Genomic DNA, 20,981 nt, shown 5'->3' with positions numbered 1-20,981 from the left:
ATATACACTAGGAAGTTTGTTCTCGATAAGGTGAAGATGGAGAAAAGAATGCTGGCGGTGACTCATCTCTGCTTGACTCCTGTCTTGACCTCTGTATCCTGTCATATTACTGTGGGTGAGGACAGTTGCCAGCATCTTGTTGGGGAGGAGATGAAGGATGTTGATGAATTTTACTCAAGCCTTTTGACAGATTCTTTCATGGCACTTCCCAAATGATTGAGTCGCAAATCTTGGTCAGATCGAAACACATAGCGATTCATGTCATTCCTAGCATTTGTGTTGGGGTTGCTGAGCAGTGAAAATCATGTCCATTCCTGTTTGGTTGGTAGCCACACTGGATTTCAGGAAGAATTTCTTCAGACTGGGAGAAAGTGCCGAGTGAGGATTTGGGCAATGGAGAATAGGGAGATTCCTCTGGTTCCCACAGTACACTTTGTCTCCTTCCTAGAAGACAGTGGTGATGCCAGCATCCTGGAGGTCACCAGGGATTTCTTTATAGTTTCAGATTTTTATATCGGGGATAGTCAGTGTAGATGAAGGGTAAGCTCTGCTCCTCGAAGTTTGAAAATTTCCACTAGAATCCTGTCTATTCCTGTGTCTTCCATTCTTTGTCTAATGGCAGCTTCACCTTCTGCCACATGAGGTAGGAGTTGAAGATCATCTTTGTGGAACTGGGGATTTCAACAAACACTTCCTTATTGATTATATTGAGAGTTACAAGTTATTTGAAGTTCTCTCCACCAGAGGTTGATGTTTTCTATCTCTAAAAGGGTTCATCTATACTCTTCACTGGTTTAAGGCTAAAGGTTATGGATCCATATATTGCCTTTGTGGTGCAGAAGAAACCCTGGATATCGTGCTCGTTGGCAAAGAGTTGCAGCTCCTTATCTTTCTCAAGACACCATTAGGCCTTGATTTCTCTCGTTCTTTTTTGTAACCCAATGTTTGCTATTTGCCTTGCTGGTAAAGAGGAGAACTCAAATGTCGTTTTGCCTGGCTTGGAAAGGTTTCCTCTTGGTGAGGTCATGGATGATATGGTCATTCTTGTCAAACCAGTTTTGGCTTTTCCTTGTCTTATAGATATTTGTTTAGAACTCTTTCCTGAATTTCTTCACTCCATTAAAATGAGCAGGGTAGTGCAGACTTAGTGAGTTCACTGATAGGTGAAGTATGTGGCTAAACAATGACACAATATGAGCGCTGGCTTTGTGGTTGCTGTGCCATTACATCGCCGATGAGTGACCATGCTAGTCAAGTATTAGCAATCCAACTACACAGCTTGTCAGATGGTGTGGGTGCAAGGGATGCTGATGTTTCAGCAGATGTCCACTTAGTAGCGAATTGCTCTATGAATGAAAAATAATAAATTGGGTGGAAATGAGATATGAGAGACTACTGGGCTGTTGTAGGTGATTGATACAATGAGTTTAAGATAAACCTGCTAGGCCCCACAACGAAAATCCTTCTGAAAAGCTTGACGCAACTCTGACTTAGCCAAAGCAATATAATACCTCAGCCCTTTGTTTACCATAGCATGAGAAATTAATTCCTTTTGCATCCTATAGGTTGTGAAATGTCAGTTGATTTTAACTTGCTCTCCTTGTCTTGGGTATCTCTCCAGGTCAATACTCAAGCTGAATACTCTAAAGTGCTTTCAAAGTAAAATGGTTCAGGGTATTTGTCAGTTTTGTTTGCAATTTCCTCAGATACCAATATTTTTTTTTGTCCAACAGTCGTCGTGACGATATGGAATCTCTAGGATACGTACTGATGTACTTCAACAGAACAAGCCTTCCTTGGCAAGGATTGAAGGTAAATACGTAGCAGCGTAGATCAGCCTTAACATAAATTGCTTTAAGTTGGCACTGTGTACTGTACATCTGATCATCATTATTCAGTAAAATTGTAGCATTTCCAATTTGTAGTTGAGGAAATTGGTTTAAGAATTAAGAGCAGGAGTATGGACCATATGAGCCTTTAATCTATTAAAACAATTCTTGCTGATTTTCACCCTCCTCTCCACTTTCTGGTCTGTTTGATTCCCTGCGGAACCAATAGTACATCCATTTCAGCCTTAAATATACTCTATGATGGAGAATCTATGAACTATCTCCGCCTCAATGATTGACCCTAATGAGTCTGTGGTTTTGAGCTCTAAATTGCCAGCCAGGATAATGTCTGCCATGTCAAGCCATATCTTGCATGTTTCCATGAGATCAGCTCTCATTCACTCTTACTGCCAAAACACAAGCCCAATTTATTCAACTTCTTGCTACAGGACAACCTTATTCATTGCAAGAATGTAACTCATGATCTTTTCCTAGCAAGTACATCATTTTTTAAATTTGGGAGTCACATCAACGCACCACGCCAGATGTGATCTCACCCAAGCGCTATGCAATTATAGCAAGACTTCGTTCTTCTACTTAGTCTCCTTGTGATGATAAAACTTGGGTTTGTTTTTAAACTCCATAACATGTACTGAGGAGCTGGTATGCAGATTTGGTGTTTAGGTTTTATAAAGAATAATCCACAAGGATATAATTTTTTTTAGAATGATGAAGAGAATGTATGAAGACATTTCTCAGTTTATGACTATTAGGACAAGCCTTTGAAACTTGCAGATCAAATCCGTAAGAAGCTGCTGCTCAGGCATTTCATATGAAGTATTTACCAATCAGCTAATCACACACTGCCAGCATCTTCAGAGGATATTTGGAATATGCATCAGATGCAGATATGTGACCTGTTTGTCACTAGTTGCATTTCCTCCAACTTAAGTTGATCATTTTGAAAAAAAGCAAAATACTGTGGATGCTGAAAATCTGAAATAAACACAATGCTGGAGAAACTGAATAATCCTACTGGATGTTTTTTTTCAACTGATGTCCTGCTACTGTTTGTAAATATTGTAGAGATCTATCAATATATGCCATGCTTGTCTGCCATGTATTATCCTCACATCTACTGTAGATTGTCAGAGTCCAAGCAGACCATGGGAATCTCCTAAAAGAGACACCAATGGTAGTGCACCATAGCTCAAGCAAGGGGAGAGACTGAGAAATAGTCCTTCGTGGTAACTTCTACTGGTATGGGAAGTGAATCCATGCTTTTGGTATTGTTCTGCATCATAAATGGACAGTCAGCCACCCTGAGCTAACAGTTCCTGTGTCTGTAATCATTCTGACTAATTATCCTACCTTTGCACTTTGTCTTTCCCGGTTCATTAGCTGCTTTGCTTTCTATGTACCAATGTAATATGCAACTGGAGTGCCTTCTCTGAATACCTAAAGCATATGTAAATACAGTCCACCTATGCATAAATTGCTGTTTGCATTTTAAATACAAGTAAGTTGCTATTTTTCCCGATGCTAGTAATTTTAAGGGAAGATAAAAATTGTGGTTTTTGATTTATTTAGATCGAGATAGAAACTGCATTTGTATGATAAAAGCATTTTTCAAAAGCATTTGTTACTTGAAACAAATATGTAAACATTTTGTTCTGAAGATTTGTTTAACCAGTTGAAACCATTTCTGATAAGACCTGGATTTGTTCTGCAAAATAAATTTTAAGTGCTGACATTTTGCAATGGCACATTTGTCTACCTTTTAAAATATTTGAAAGCCTCAATCCTTTGAAAATGCAGTTGCAGTGGTTGATATCATTCATCAGCAAAGATGAGAAACTGCCTTCAAGTATGTGGACAAAATTAAAAATCACACAACTCAGGTATAATTCAACAGGTTTATTTGGAGGCACTAGCTATTGAAGTATTTCTTCATCATCAGGAGAACGCAAGTGCCTCAAATAAACCTTTTGGACTGTAAACCTGATCTTGTGTGATTTTTAACTTTGTCCACCCCAGTCCAACACCGGCTGGTGCAATTCTGTAAAGGATACTTGCCATATTTTATTTGGCCATAAGTATGAATTTTTGACACATGCTCACATCATGTGACAGACCTCAACACCTATGTGAGTTTGAAATGATTCCAGCCATCTTTTTAACCAGGCAGGATGGATTAATGTGCCACTACCATGACATCAATAGCATTTCATGTAATTAGAAGTTGTTGATCATCTAATAAGTAATTGACAGTCTAGACAAGTTTGTTTTCTGTTGTTTGTTTATTTTCTTTTAAGTTGTATCTTCTAAGAACCTGAGTTCACTTTGGATTAACAGAATTGTTAATTTTGTATTTGTATAAAACAGCTTTGATAGTATACTTGTTCAGTTGGTTTTTTTTTTAAGTGGATATCTTCCATTGATGGGTAAACAGTGAGAATGTAACATGAGGTTAAGGACATACAGGCTGTGACCAACTGGATAATTAAAATTTGTATAACCGGATACTTCCTGACTTGTTTCAGTATATATTTACAAATATGAATTTTTCTGTAATTAAAAATAGCTCTAAATGTTGATATTAAGCCAGATTATTTTTCAGGATTACTTCAGAACGGTGCTTTTCTACTTGAGATATAATAAATTGGCTTAATGTTTAATACTTGTTTTCTTTAATTTTTGAGCAATTTTTACATGTTTATTCCACAGGCAGCCACAAAGAAGCAGAAATATGAGAAGATTAGTGAGAAAAAGATGTCCACGCCAGTTGAGGTATTGTGTAAGGTAGGTTTTGATTCTAAGTTTATTTGAATCCACTATTAAAATATTCTTTTAAAGTATTGATTTTTAACTATGTTTGAAATCTTTTAACTAGGTACCTTAATTAAGATTAACTGTCACTTTGAATGACAGTGGGCATAGGCTGGCTATAAAAGGAAATGTAGAAAAATAAACTTGTTTTGTACCTTTGGGAAGGGATTCTCATTAATTGGAGAAATTAGTTGAGTACAAGATTAACTCTCCCTTTTCTATATTAGGGGTTCCCTGCTGAGTTTGCAATGTACCTGAACTACTGTCGTGGACTACGTTTTGAAGAAGCACCAGATTACATGTATCTTCGACAGCTTTTCCGCATTCTTTTCAGGTGACGTGAATTCAATAATGCATTTTTTCTGTCATAATGCAATGGAGGAATTGGGAATTGACCAATAAGTGGCTTTCCTGTATTGCTTTTGAGAAATTATAAAATAACTAATATCAATGAGGGGTACATCAGGTTCCAAGCAATCAGTTGTGATAGAGGACACTCTCGTCAGAGGCACAGACAGATGTTTCTGCTGCCAGCAAAGAAAATCCAGGATGGTGTGTTGCCAGATTCAAGGGTGTCTGAGGGTGCTGAATGTTCTCAAAGGGGAGAGGGACCGGCAGGACATCTTTGTACACATTGAAACCAATGGCATAGGAAGGGAGAATACAGAAAGTTAGACAGGAATTTAACAAGGAGATCCTAGAGGGTAGTAATATCTGGATTACTCCCGATGCTACGAGCTAGTGAAGTTAGAAATAGGAGGATAGAGCAGATGAATGCATGGCTGAGCTTGTGCATGGATGAAGGTTGCACATTTTTGGATCATTGGAATCTCTTCTGGGATGCAGGTGTCCTGGACAAGAAGGATGGATTACGTCTGAATTGAAACTGTCAGGGAAATTTTGCTTGAGTTGCTCAGGTGGATTTAAACTAACCGGGTGTGGGATGGGGGGGAAATAATGAGGAAAGAGATCAATCTGAGACTGGCACAGTTGGGAAACTGAGTGAGTCGAACATTCTGGGCAGGCAGGGACGAAGCAGAGAACCAGGTAGGATTGATAAATTAAACTGCATTTACTTCAATACACGGGGCCTAATAGGGAAGGTGGATGAACTCTGGGCATGGTTAGGAACATGGGATTGGGTTATCATAAGAATTACAGAAACATGACTCCGGGATGGGTAGGACTGGCACCTTAATGTTCCAGGATACAAATACTATAGGAAGGATAGAAAGGGGGACAACAGGGGAGGGGGAGTAGTGTTTTTTTATGAAGGGATAGCATTACTGCTGTACTTAGGGAGGATATTCCTGGGAATACATCCAGGGATGTTATTTGGGTGGAACTGAAGAAATAGGAAATGGGTGATCACCTTATTGGGATTGTATTATAGACCCCCACCCCCAATAGTCCGGGAAATTGAGGAATAAATTTGTAAGGAGATTTCGGCTATGTCTGAATAATAGGGTAGTTATGGTAGGGAATTTTGACTTTCCAGACATAAACTGGGGCTGCCATAGTGTTAAGAGTTTGGATTGAGAGGAATTTGTGTACACAAAAAAAATTTCTGATTCAGTATGTGGATTTACCTACTGGAGAAAGTAGATCCACATCTTGACCTGCTCTTGGGAAACAAGGCAGGAACAGGTGACTGAGGTGGGGGAACACTTTGGGGCCAGCAACTATAAATCTGTTAGCTTTAAAATAGTATGGAAAAAGGTAGACCAGACCTAAAAGTTGAAGTTCTAAATTGGAGGAAGGCTTATCTTGATGGTATTAGGAAAGATCTTTCAAAAACTGATTGGGGGGTAGATGTTCGCAGGTAAAGGGATGACTGGAAAATGGGAAGCCTTTAGAAATGAGATAACGAGAGTCCAAAGACAGTATATTCCTGTTAGTGAAAGGCAAGGCTGGTAGGTGTAGGGAATGCTGAATGACTAGAGAAATTGAGGGTCTGGTTAAGACCAAGAAGGAAGCACATGACAAGTATAGAGAGGACGGATTGAATAAATCCTTAGAGTATAAAGGCAAGAGGAATATAATTAAGAGGGAAATCCGGAGGGCAAAAAGAGGACATGAGGTAGCTTTGGCAAATAGGGTTAAGGAGAATCCAAAGGCATTTTACAAATGCATTAAGAACAAAAGGGTAACTAGGGAGAGAATACAGCCCCAACACCTTCAGTACCCACCTTTGCCCAGAGAATATGCCCCCTCAAAGATCAGCAAGGCAGTCTGTTTGGAGCCGCAGGAGATGGACGATATTAAATGAATATTCGTCTTCAGTAGTTACTGTGAAGAAGGACATGAGAGGTATAGAATGTGGGGCAATAGGCAGTGACATCTTGAAAAATGTCCATATTACAGAGGTGGTGGTGCTGGATGTTTCGAAACTCAAAGGTGGATAAATACCCAGGACCTGATCAGGTGCACTCTCAAACCCTGTGGGAAGCTACAGAAATTATTGCTGGGCCCCTTGCTGAGATATTTGTCATTGATAGTCAAGGTGAGGTACCGGAAGACAGGAGGTTGGCTAATGTGGTGCCATTATTTAAGAAAAGTGGTAAGGATAAGCCAGGCAACTATAGACTGGCAAGCCTGACATCGGTGGTGGGAAAATTGTTGGGGAGAATCCTGAGGGACAGAATTTACATGTAATTGGAAAGGCAAGGACTGATTAGGGATAGTCGGCATGGCTTTGTGCATGGGAGGTCATATCTCAAACTTGATTGAGTTTTTTGAAGAAGTAAGAAAGAGGATTGATTAGGACAGAGCCGTAGACATGATCTATATGGACTCCAATAAGGTGTGTGACAAGATTCCCTATGGGAGGCTGGTTATCACTGTTAGATCTCTTGGAATACAGATAGAATTAACCATTTGGATGCAGAAATGGCTCGAAGATAGGAGACCGAGGGTGGTGGTGGAGGGTTGATTTTCAGACTAGATGCCTGTGACCAGTGGTGTACCACAAGGGTTGATGCTGGGTCCACTACTTTTCATTATTTATATAAATAATTTGAATGTGAACATAGGTATAGTTAGTAAGTTTGCAGATGACACCAAAAGTGGAAGCGTAGCTGACAGCGAATAAGGTTACCTCAGTACAAAGGGATCTTAGTCAAGTAAACTGTGGGCCGAGGAGGGGCAGATGGAGTTTAATTTTGATAAGTGTGAGGTTGTGCATTTTGGGTAAGCAAATCTTAGCAGGAATTATACACTTAGTGGTAAATTCCAAGGTCGTGTGGCTGAACAAAGAGACTTCAGAGTGCAGGTTCGTAGCTCCTTGAAAATTGAGTCGCAGGTAGATAGGATAATGAAGAAGACATCGGGTATGCTTTCTTTTATTGGTCAGAACCTTTATTGGTTGCAGCTGTACATGACATTGCTTAGTCCACCTTTGGAATATTGCATGCAATTCTGGTCTCCTCCCTATGGAAGGCTGTTGTGAAACTTGAAAGGGTTCAGAAAAGATTTACAAGGATGTTGCCTGGTTTGGAGCTATAGGGAGAGGATGAATAGGCTGAGAGTGTCCTTATGGAAGTTTATAAAATCATGAGGGCATGGATAGGATAAATAGACAAAGTCTTTTCCCTGGGGTGGGGGGAGTCCAAAATTAGAGGGCATAGGTTTAGGGTGAGCGGGGAAAGATATGAAAGGGACCTCAGGGGCAATGTTTTCACACAGGATGGTGCGTGTATGAAATGAGCTGCCAGAGGAAGTGGTGGAGGCTGGTACAATTACAGCATTTAATAGGCATCTGGATGGTATATGAATAGGAAGGGTTTGGAGGGAGATGGGCCAACTTTGGCCTTCCCAACTTATTCTGTGTTTTAAAATGTCTCTCTCTGCCTCTGATTTGTACCCGAATGCCTCTTCCCATTCTCCCTGCTAAAATGTATCGTGTTGCAGTTTTGTGTTAAGCTTAACTACCATATTTCTGCTAGTTTATCCATTTAAAGCGCATTACTATATTGTTGTCTTGTGATCTGCATATTTGGAAATTTTCCTGTATACCCATGTCCAGTTAGTTAATATTTCAAGAAGTGATTTTAATATTGAGTCAGAATGTACTTTGTCTTCCAGTTGCAGGGAAGTTAGATATGGCTTGCCTTTCAGAAATCCATTCTGGGCGTTCACCTTAAATATCTTTCTACATAATTTTGGCCTGAATCATTGGTTCACAGTTTCCATGGCACTTAGGCTGGGCTGTAGTTTCTGTTTTGTCATTCTCCCCTGGCTTGAATAGAGGTGAATTTGGTGTTTTCCAGTCCTGTGACCCCACTAATGAAGACTGGAAAATTCTGCTTTACATTTGTTCTTCACTTCATCCATAGGTAACAGCGATTGCTTTCCATTCAGAGTGACTTTTCTACTTTGAGCATTTTAAAGTACCTCCTTTTATTTGTTTTCTCTCCTCTTCGGTGCTGCATCCTTTTCTGTACCATTGGCAGCATTCTCTTTCTTGATAGTAGTAAATGACTAGGTGACCGTAGATATCTGGATTTTTCTTTGTCACAGTTTGCTATTTTACTGAGAGCTATTCCTGGTGTTGGAGAAGTTTTAATTTTGCAATTGATTTTTTAAATAAAATGTAGCCTTTGGAAAAGTACCTGGGAACTCTCAACATTTTCTAATCGTACAACATTTAATGTTTCCTATTTTTTCTTTAGAACCTTAAATCATCAGTATGACTACACCTTTGACTGGACAATGTTGAAGCAAAAGGCAGCACAGCAGGCAGCTTCTTCTAGTGGGCAAGGGCAGCAAGCACAGACCCCCACAGGCAAGCAAACTGAAAAGTCCAAGAGCAACATGAAAGGTAAGTAGTTTTTTGAAATTAAAACTAAAGTTTTAGGGAGTGATGTACATAATTTCATCCTCATTTGGAAATAAAAATGTATTTTGGATATTGTTGTTGGGGGAAGGAAGATTATGGCTCCGTACCTTGTGTGAATTGTCCTTTCGAAATTGTTTCAGAAGAATGTAATCAGCACCCTAGGATTGCACCGCTGTTCAACAGTATCATGGCTGATTTGACTCAGGCCTTAACTGCTCTTTCATGCCAGTTCTGCATGGCTGTCAACACCCTAGTTGGGAGAATCTTGTCTACCTTCTCTTTAAATACTTTGTGATCTAGATTCAGCAACTCTCTGGGATTCACTATCCTCTGGAATAAGAATTTCCTTCACATTTCTGTTTTAAATTTGTCCCCTGTACTGTAACTAGGTCTCCTGGTTCAAGATCCTCCCAACTAGTGGAAAGATCTCGACATCTACTTAGTCAAATTCCTGAGAATTTTGTCTGTGCTGATAAGATCATTCCCCATTCGTGTAAACCCTAAAGAATAAAGGCTGAACCTGTTGCCACTCTTGATATGTCAACCCTTTCATAAGGAATTATCCCATTGTGAAAGTCATTGGAACAATCTCCAGTGCTCGTATATCATTTTCTAAAATGCCAAAATAAAAACTGTACCCATACTCTAGGTGTGTACTCACCAACATTCTGCATAATTGTAACAAGATTTTCCTGTTTTTAAACCTCAATCCCCTACCAATGAAGGTCAAAATTCCAAAGTTATTTGTTGCATCTGTATGCTAATCTTTTGTTTTGTATAGAATCCCTACTGTATGGAACAGGCCTTTTGGCCCAACAAGTCCACATCGATCCTCCAAAGAGTAACCCACCCGAATCCGTTTCCCATTACTTTACATTTACCTCTGACTAATGCACCTAACCTACACATCCCTGAATAGTAGGGGCAATTTAGTATTGCCATTTCACTGCAACCTGCACATCTTTGGATTGTGGGAGGAAACTGGTGCACCCAGACAAAACCTACGCAGACACTGAGAATGTGCAAACTCCACATAGACAGTCGCCCAATCTTGGTGTCATCTGCAAACTTACTAACTATACCTCTTATGCTCGAATTCAAATATTTATATAGAAGATGAAAAGTAATGGACCCAGCACAGATCCTTGTGGCACTCCACTGGTCACAGGCCTCCAGTCTGAAAAACAGCCCTCCACCACCACCCTCTGTCTTCTACCTTTTGAGCCTGTTCTGTATCCAAATGGCTAGTTCTCCCTGTATTCCATGAGATTAACCTTGCTAACCAGTCTACCATGAGGAATCGTGTCTTTCTTCATATAGATCAAGTCTACTGCTTTGCCCTAATTAATACTCTTTGTTACTTCAAAAAACTCAATCAAGTTTGTGAGACATGATTTCCCACGCACAAAGCCATGTAGACTATCCTTAATCAGTCCTTGCCTTTCCAAATACATGAAAGTCTCCGCTCCCCAGCCCCTCTCCAGCCTATCACCCTCACCCTCACCTCCTTCCACCTATTGTATTCCCAGCGTCCCTCCCCCTAATTCTCCCCCCCCCCCCCCCTACTTGGCACACCAGCCTCATTCCTGAAGAAGGGCTTCTGCCCAAAACGTCGATTCTCCTGCTCCTTGGATGCTGCCTAGCCTGCTGCGCTTTTCCAGCACCACACTCCTCACCACTTATTTCCCTACATTTCATAATCTTACATGTCCTTTTCCACAGTAAACACTGATGTAAAATATTCGTTTAGTATCTCCTGCGCCTCCACATAAAGGCTGCCTTGCTGATCTTTAAGGGTCCATAAACTCTCCCTAGTTACCACCTTGTCCGTAATGTATTTTTAAAAACCTTTTGGATTCTCCTTAACATTATTTGCCAAAGTTATCTCATGTCCCCTTTTTGCCCTCCTGAATTCCCTCTTGCGTGTACTCCTACTTAAGTCCTTCCATGGCTTCAAAACCACAACCACATCCACTGCCCCCATCCTCTCATGATTCAACCCCCCCCCCCGCCCCAGCCCCACAACCTTCGCAATATCTCTACTCTTGTCATTCTGAACTGTTATGCATATATCATTTGATTATTGGTGCCACAGTTTAAGTTGCCTCAGCCCTCAAGCTTTGGAGTACCATTCCTGCATCTTTCCATTCCTCTGCTTATCTTTAGTCCTAACTCTTTGACCATGCTTATGGTCCTCTGACATAATGTCCCCTTGTCTAGTTTTGTGTCATAATCTCAAATTCTGCCTGTGAAATACCTTGAGATATTTTATTAAAACGTCCTATAAGTATATTTTGTCATTCATAATCTTAGTAGAAATAAAACTTTCCAGGAAGGAAACGCCTACTAAAATCTGCTATTTTCCTAATGTTGACGTGCTTTTTAGGTCTTTTGTCCTTTTACTTGAATTCTTGCACTTGTTTGCCTCTTTGTCCATATTTATTGTTCCCTAATGAATTGCATAGAAAAGAGTATGATTCACATGAATATGGTAAATAGTAATGCTGTTGACTATATTGAAATGCAGGCTTAAGTTTGAATCTGGTCTGCAGTCAAAGAACTAATGTAAGTTATATGTAATCAATGACACACAGATCTTTTAAATGACTGTCTTTGTTTTCTACAGGTTTCTGATCTCAAGGTTGAAACGAAGAAGCAAAACAGCATGTGAGAGCAGGTTGCCTTTTGTCACTCCCCTTTGATTTTTGTTTCACATGTACATGCCATTCAGTGGACAACCATAAACTGATGAATTAAACTCAACTGGATACAGCAAACTCTGGGAAGTGCATATAAAAACTGTACCTACAACTGTAGCAGCTTTTAATCAAACTAATTCCTGGAAAAGCGCAATTTCATCTTTCAAAATAGAGCATCTGAAGCAGTCTTGCTGGTGTTCAGTTTTCTTTATTCAATAAATGGGATGTATGAAAGTGGTTGACACATGGAGAGAAAATAACATTGTGCATTTGCCAATTTTTTTCTTTTTTTTTGTTTCTCTACTGCCTGACAGTAAAAGGATGTTTAAGTGGCACATAGGAGCTGTTCCATAAGCAGTTTCTAAATTTCACCGACTATGTACTTGAAGGGTACACAACATAACTTACCTTTTCCCCTGTACTGTTCTAAATGTGCTGTTGATTAACAGAAAATGATAAATACTAAAGGCTGGGAGTTCTTTTAAAGCACCTGCAACCAGTAGTAAACCAATAGCAACCAAAGAATTAATATTTTCTGTTGGAAGGACTCTGCCTGCTGTCTTATGCTGGAGTGGTATCTAATGTGAAGAAATGACAAAAGTAGTGACTACTAGATAATTCTAGAACTCTGCATTAAGTATATTGTACATGGTTAAAAGAAAAGCTTAGTCATCGCAAGCTTAGCTAACAACATGAGACTGACCTTGTATGTAAATTGCTTAGATAGCATTGTAATCACTGTATACATCTACTCAAATGAGATTTACGGTGTTTTTGGACGTCAGCTTTGTTGTTTACATGTTACTGAATAAGAAGACACTTCTTGTAAAAGACTAGGGTTATTTTATATTGCTGTGCTGAAGTTCCCTGTTTGCAATGCAACTTCCCTCAACTTTCACTTTTTTAAACAAAAAAATCAGCAAACTTTCAAAAGCCAGTTAATTTAAAGATGTTGCATTTCTTCACAGAGCTTTAGATTTGTAGACAGATGTACCTTTCTCCTTTTTTTGATACGGTGGTTATTTTGTAATTTTTTTTGGGGGGGGGGGGCAGCATTCGCTTTTGTTCTTGCTGCAGTAAATTGGTTATAGAATATGTATCCAAGATGGAGCCTCTGCAGCTACTAAGCAAATACCATTGACATATACAATGGTTGAACTTTGGAGTTTCTTTGAAATTTAAAAAGCGTGTTGGAGGTTTTTTACTTTACTTTTTGATCTTGTAAAATGAATGAAAATGAACTGATGTTTTGCAGTCAAGGTGTACAGTGCAGAAATGGCAACTGTTGCTGGCTGCGATTCTGGCCCAGCAGAAATCTTTTATTGCTGGAAGTACTTCAACAGTGTAATTTATTCCTTTTTAGCATGTAAGAATAAATTAAAAATTACTTGTCGGAATCACCTGACCAGTCTTAGTTTTTGCAAATTCATTGTGTATGTACTGTCAAAGATGTAAAATTTGAATTTCTAACACTTATGCAGATGTTCAAATTGCTTTAATTTGAATTAAGCTGGTTTTCCCTGCAGTTTATCACATGGTATAGTATTCCTTCTGTCATTAAGTTTTGAAGCAGATTTTTGAAGGGGGTGTAGAATATCTATTATTTGCTCTCTTTATGGAAGAAAATTAGTTTTACATTTCTTTCAGATTTTACTAATGGGGAGCATGGATATCTTTTGAGTATAATTTATCTGTGTTACCCTGGTAGAGTACAGTCTTCAATTAGTAACTCTAAAAGCAAGCCAGTTGGTGTAATAAACCTTTTATAACAGCTTATGTGTGCACCGATCCAAAGTCAATATAGCTTGAATGTCTAGTTTGTAATAGCACCGCATGTGTTTTGCAGGGAGCAACCCAGGATGCTCCTGCTTAATGACCTGACTAGCATGACCTGTTCGGAGAGGGTTAACTTTTCAAAGGTCTCTCTGGGAAGTAAAAATCACACTTGCATTGAAATGTCAAGGAAACATGAAAGCCTTTTACTGCTTAAAAATAGCACGTCAAATCGTGAGAGAGTACTACCATGTCTTCCCTATTATATCATCTATTATCTTTGGCTCTTGTTTTAAACTGAACGGTTTTATTTTGTACGTTCAGATAGATGTACTTGGTATTTGTTCTGGATGCACATTCTAATGTTGCAGTGCCGTTTATTCCCAATGTTGACCAAGACACTGAATTCAGTCTTTAAGCTGGAATTTGGCATAAATATTTATAAGTAATTGGCGTAAATAATGTCTATTAATTTTTGAAATTTGACAGCTGAGTGTGTACAGAAGTTAAGTGCATGTTCTCAAGGTTGACTACGTTGGACCTTGATCAGGAGTATTTAACATTGTAAATACTGATTTTTAAACAGCTGGAAACATGAGTTACTTGTTGTAAATTTTGTACAGGTTCATACGTTCATAGCCAAAACAGGTTTGCATTTTATCGAATTGCTTCCTGCTTTACTTTTGTTTTCTTCGTTCCCATGTGCTGCAACAAAAAGTCAATGTAAAGACATTGAGCAAAACTGAGAGTTTGCTAACTGAAGATCTCTTCAAAAATGAGTCCTATGCAAAGTGATAGCTTAGTGAAGATTGCCAATAGCAGTGAATTATCAAAGACTGATACTGCCAAATAGTAATTTTCCTCCCATTCCCTGTTTGAAAGACTGACTGCTTTTTCATCATTTTTCAATCTTCTCAATTTTGTTTTTCAGAATGTGAGTACAATAATGGGTTTTGTATATTAAATATCTGTATATACTGGGATGTTGTGACATCAAATGTTGAGAAAGTAACGTTTGCCAATTAGCTTTCAATTTTTTGAAGTGTACAGCTGTATTACTTCTGTTGCATTTATTTCAAATCTGAAATAAAATACACATTTTGAATTAACATGCAAGAATTCCGATATTAACCTGTACACATTGATAAAATTGGGGCGTTCAGTGCCTGCCAGTTTAAGATCAGTTGGATTCTGTCCTTGGGCATGGGATTCCAGCACAAAATACACCAGATTAGTGTTTGAAAAACAACATGGTTACATGAAAATGTTATTCAGGGCAGTGCTGAGCTTTCATAAGTGGACTGTTTGTCTTGCTGTGCAAAATGTCTGGCAGTGTTTCTATTTTTATGGTAATTATACAGAGATCGTGGATCTCTAATACAGTATGTTTTAACTTCGCATTACATAACTTGATCCTCCAGTGTTTTTTTGTAATTATGTATTACAAGTAATGTTAGAATTCATGTGAAGAGAAGAATTGCTAATTGGCACATATCATTTCTTTTCCTCTGTCTGCAGTAGTCTTAAAAATGATCAGAGGGTGAGAAATACAGATCCATTGGAAGTCTAGATTATGGAAAGTAACTGTCAAGCAAGTCAAAGTTTGTTTATAACAAGATTAGAAATTCGAAGTATACAAATCTATCTTCAAGATGCAAGTTGGTTTGTAAAAGCAGAATATTTCTGCACAGTAATTCCCAGAATGTACATGTCGAATTAGAATTTTATCTGATGCCATTCTACCAGTGTTATGATACTAACCATTGATTGCTTATGGCAATTTGGTAAAATTGTTCCTGCTAGAGCTGTTATATTGTGCAATATGAAAATTCAGATGGTAAGTGCATTTTCAATTGTGTATAAATAGATTTACACAAGTTTCTGAAAATCTCATGTAGCTTTTTGATGATTTGATCACAATTGAAAAATGTTTTAAGAATGCTTTTGCTTTTTCACTTGGGAATGTATCTATCTTTTGAGAAATAATCTGAATTATTGATAAATGTAACAAAGTGCATACTTTCTTTAATTTGGTTCAATATATCTTCAGAATTTAATGCCGTTATTCCAAATATCTTCAGGATATACATATCCAGCATCAAGCAATCTTCGCACTTGCAAATTACATTACATTGTATTTTCTGTAATTTTTCTTCATTAAATGACTTGAATGTTATATCTATTGCTGTTTGCTAATGTTTAATGCTATTCATAGCTGGCAATGTGTTTGTCGCAGTTTAGGTGTTTTCAGAGTGTCAGTATTAAATGTTCCAAAAATACCCCTTTCTGACAAAGGTCACAATCTTGGAACATTAATCTTGGTTTTGTTTGTCTATGTAGATACTGTTGAATCTGAGCTTATTTTTTGTTTTCATTTCAGATTCTCAGCATGTGCAGTATCCTGCTTTTCAAAGTATTTTAGTTTGATTGCTCTGAAGGATTGTGTTTGCAACTGAATAATCAAAATCATTTAGACTCCGTGTTTTATGTATAATTAACGTGATTTTGTAATCGTAGAAATGCATTTTAAAAATATCGTTTTGAAAACCAGTGATTGTTGGACCATTCTGGAATTAAGACCTAACTTTCATTTTGCAGAATCTTGGCAGGAAGGGATGCCTCTTCAAACACTTCCAAAGAATTTAAATTATAAAAAAGCTAACTGAACCTGCATATTGAAGAACTAACCTCAAGTAATATTAACTAGTTAAGATTTTTTTTGGTGTTACACAATGGTTCTATAGCAGAGAACATATTGATGAAATAAACTGCTTTTGAGAAACTCTGTTATAATTTAATCACTTGGCCATATGAGCTGCATTTATTCAAATTTAAATTTCATGTGCAATTTTAAATGTAAACTGCAAAAGACGTGCAAGTGTATTCATCGAGCGTTTTAAAAGACTGACATTTGTACAATATGTTATACAGCCATTTTACATTACATTCTTGAAGATTGGTGCCTCCTTATCCTAAAGCAAGGCTCTTCTGGACTGTAACACTTATTTAGATCTGTACATTACGGGTTACTAAATACAAGTCTGTGATATTGTCTGCCCTGCTGTCAGACATCAGTTTCTTTATCTTTTGCACATTTCATTAACTTAATGACTGCTTTGTGATGTTGATTGAGGGATAAATATTGATTTGGGCACCTGGGAGTATCCTGCTATTTGAAATGGTGCCATGATTTTTTTTTGCATCCACCCAAATATATGGAAGGTAGTATTCCCTGAGTGTGGTACTGGAGTGTGTACTTTGCATTTTTGTGCAACAACCCTGGAGTGGAATTTGATCTCAACCTTGTCATTTAGAAACATTGCCAACAACAACTACTGATGTATAAAAATAACACACAATGAAGAAAATGAAGGACAATTGAGAAGAAAGGGCACTAATTAGATTTTTGGAGGGCAATGCGTACAAGAAATGGATTGGAGTCTAAAAATTTCTTCATATATAAATTGAACTAAAGCACTATTGCAAACTTCAATATAAAATCAATAGTTTTTTTCTGCAGACGTATAGTTAGTAAGTTTGCAGATGACACCAAAATTGGAGGTGTAGTGGACAGCGAAGAAGGTTACCTCAGATTACAACGGGATCTTGATCAGATGGGCCAATCGGTTGAGAAGTGGCAGATGGAGTTTAATTTAGACAAATGAGAGATTCTGCAGGACTTACACACTTAATGGTAAGGTCCTAGGGAGTATTGCTGAACAAAGAGACCTTGGAGTGCAGGTTCATAGCTCCTTGAAAGTGGAGTGGCAGGTAGATAAGATAGTGAAGGTGGTGTTTGGTATGCTTTCCTTTTATCAGTCAGAATGGAGTACATAATTGGGAGGTCATGTTGCGGCTGTACAGGACATTGGTTAGGCCATTGTTGGAATATTGCGTGCAATTCTGGTTGCCTTCCTATCGGAAAGATGTTGTGAAACTTGAAAGGGTTCAGAAAAGATTTACAAGCATGTTGCCAGGGTTGGTGGATTTGAACTATAGGGGGAGGTTGAATAGGCTAGGGCTGTTTTTTCTTTGGAGCATCGGAGGCTGAGTGGTGACCTGATAGAGGTTTATAAAAATCATGAGGGGAATGGATGGGATAAATAGACAAAGTCTTTTCCCTGGGGTGGGAGAGTCCAGAACTAGAGGGTATAGGTTTAGGGTGAGACTGGCAAGGTATAAGAGACCTAAGGGGCAACTGTTTCTCACAGAGGGTGGTACGTGTATGGAATGAGCTGCCAGAGGATGTGGTGGAGGCTGGTACAATTGCAGCATTTAAGAGGCATTTGGATGAGTATATGAATAGGAAGGGTTTGGAGGGATATGGGCCGGGTGCCTGCAGGTGGGACGAGATTGGATTGGAATATCTAGTCGGCATAGAGAAGTTGGACCAAAGGGTCTGTTTCCGTGCTGTACATCTCTATGACTCTACTTGCAAAAAAACGAAAATGTAAGAAAAATCTGTTACATGGGACATCTAATGAGATATTTCTTATGCAAGTGAGTCAAAGGTCAGACCACAAGGCACAGGAGCAAAAATGGGCCATTCAGTCCATGGAATGATGGAGCACAATCAGATCTGGTAATCCCAAACTCCCCTTTTCTGCTCTTTCCCCATAACCTTTAATTCCCTAGCTGATTTATTCTGTGTATCTCAGCTTTACACTTAATGACTCAGCCCAACACCTCTTTGTGAATCCATGGAATTCTTTACTACAATATTCATGTCTCTGATCGTATTTTCGGGGTCCTCATGGTCCACATAGGCAACAACAGCATAGGTAGGAAGAGAGATGGAGATTTAAGGCAGAAGTTCAGAGAGCTAGTGTGGGAGCTTAGAGGTAAGACAAAGTTTATCTCTAGTTTGTGGCCTATGCCATGAACTAGCTAGGCGAGGAACAGGGAGAGAGGGGAATCAAACATGTGGCTGCAGGGATGGTATAGAAGGGAAGGTTTTTGATTCCTGGATAACTGTGTCAGTTCCTGGGGTAGGTGGGACCTCTACAACAGGATGGTTTTCACCTGAAGTGGGGGGGGTGGGGAATTTGCAAATGCTCTTTGGATAGGTTTAAACTAATTCAGCAAGGGGATGGGAGCCAAAATTCTAGTTAGAGTCTACAGGAGATTGAGAGTAGAAAGGTCCCAAATAAGGTTTCAGGGTAGCAAGATGGCACCAGCAGTCAAAACATTGGTTTGAATTGTGTGTATTTCAATACCAGGAACATACAGAATAAGGTGGGTGAACTTGCAGCATGGGTCGGTACCTGGGATTTTGATGTGGTCATTTCAGAGACATGGGTCGAGCAGGGACAGGTATGATTGTTGCAGGTTCCAGGATTTGGATATTTCAGTAAGAACCAAGAGGAGGGGGAGGGGTGGCATTATTAGTCAAGGAACAGTATTACGGCTGCAGAAAAGGCATTTGAGGACTCGTCAATGGAGGTAGTATGGGCTGAGATTAGAAACTAGAAAGGAGAGGTCACCCTTTTGAGACAGTTTTCTATAGGCCTCCGAATAGTTCCAGAGATGTAGAGGAAAGGATAACAAAGATGATCCTCAATAGTTCAAGTACTTAGATGGATCAGTTTTTTTCCATTGTGTGCTGGAGGGTTTTTTTGACACAGTATGGAGACAGGCGGTCAACAAGTGGGGGAGGCCACAGTAGATTTAATACTGGATAATGAACCTGGCCAGGTATTATATTTGGAGATAGGTGAGTACTTTTGTGATAGTGACCCAATTCAGTTATGTTTACTTTAGTAATGGAAAGGGATCGGTAACACTGGAGGGCAGCTGGGGGCGAGGCAATTACAATGCGATTAGATAAGATTTAGGATGCATAGGATGGGGAATGAAACTGCAGGGGATTGGCACAATAGAAATGCAGACCTTATTCAAGAAACAGCTACTGTATCCTTGTTAAGTATGTACCTGTCAGATGGAGGAAGTTGTAAAGTGCAGGAGCCATGGTTTACTAAGGAAGTTAAATCTTTTGTCAAGAGGAAGAAGATGGCTTATGTTATGATGATATGTGAAGACTCTGGGCAATTGAGAGTTACAAGGTAGCTAGGAAAGATCTACAGAGAGCTAAGGCACGCGAGGAGACATGAAGTTGTTGGCGGATAGGATCAGGAAAACCCTCAAGCTTTCTATAGGTACATAAGGGCTAAAAGAATGACAAGAGTAAGATTAGGGCCAATCAAGGATAGTAGTGGGAAGTTGTGCGTAGAATCAGGAGATGGGGAAGCGCTAAATGAATAGTTTTTGTCAGTATTCACACTTAAAAAAAGACAATGTTGAGAATACTGAGAAACAGACTACTAGACTAGATGGGATTGCGGTTTACAAGGAGGAGGTGTTTGCAATTATGGAAAGTGTGAACATAGATAAGTCCCCTTGACCGGATGGGATTTATCCTAGGATTCTCTAGGAAGCCATGGAGGAGATTGCCAAGCCTTTGGCTTTGCTCTTTGTCCTCATTGTTTACAGGAGTAGTGCCAGAAAACTGAAGGATAGCAAATGTTCCCCTGTTCAAGAAGGGAAGTAGAGGCAACCCTTCTAATTTATAGACCAGTGAGCCTTCCTTCGGTTGTGGGTGAAGTGTTGGAAAGGGATATAAGAGAGAGGATTTATAATCATCTTGATAAGAATAAGTTGATTCGGGATAGCATGGTTTCATGAAGGGTAGGTTGAGGGACTTGAGGCTGTTTTCATTAGAGAGAAGGAAATTGAGGGGTGACTTAATTATAATAAATAAGATAATCAGAGGGTTAGATCAGGTGAACCGTGAGAACCTTTTTTCCTAGGATGGTGATGTCTAGCACAAGGGGGCATAGCTTCAAATTGAGGGGTGATAGATTTAGGACAGATGTCAGAGATAGTTCCTTTACTCAGTAGTGGAGGCATGGAACACTGCCTGTGTAACAGTTGTGAACTCACCAACTTGAGCATTTAAATGGTCATTGGATAGGCATATAGACAAAAATGCAATAGTGTAGATTAGATGGGCTTCAA

General features: G+C 39.0%; 1 protein-coding gene across 3 annotated transcripts in view; it reads left to right on the top strand.

Annotated features, from left to right (window-relative positions):
* The window catches only part of csnk1a1 (casein kinase 1, alpha 1), a 55,558-nt gene extending 39,415 nt beyond the window's left edge, over window positions 1–16,143 (top strand). For 2 of the 3 annotated variants that reach the window (XM_043703774.2, XM_043703777.2), the window contains 5 exons: window positions 1,734–1,812; window positions 4,557–4,631; window positions 4,886–4,992; window positions 9,329–9,477; window positions 12,122–13,599. In XM_043703774.2, coding sequence (XP_043559709.1) covers window positions 1,734–1,812; window positions 4,557–4,631; window positions 4,886–4,992; window positions 9,329–9,477; window positions 12,122–12,129 — 418 coding nt within the window. In that variant the 3' untranslated portion in view covers window positions 12,130–13,599. Of the gene's footprint in view, window positions 1–1,733; window positions 1,813–4,556; window positions 4,632–4,885; window positions 4,993–9,328; window positions 9,478–12,121; window positions 13,600–15,485 lie in introns of those variants that run through there. The other variant, XM_043703775.1, reaches the window with a different exon arrangement.
* Window positions 16,144–20,981: the final 4,838 nt, after the last annotated feature.

This window comes from Chiloscyllium plagiosum, unplaced genomic scaffold (assembly GCF_037043375.1).
Source record: "Chiloscyllium plagiosum isolate Xiang-an unplaced genomic scaffold, Cpla_swu_hap1 HiC_scaffold_16, whole genome shotgun sequence".
NCBI lineage: Eukaryota > Metazoa > Chordata > Chondrichthyes > Orectolobiformes > Hemiscylliidae > Chiloscyllium > Chiloscyllium plagiosum.
The sequence above is the reverse complement of the archived record's forward strand: the minus strand, read 5'-3'. Positions and strand labels throughout refer to the sequence as shown.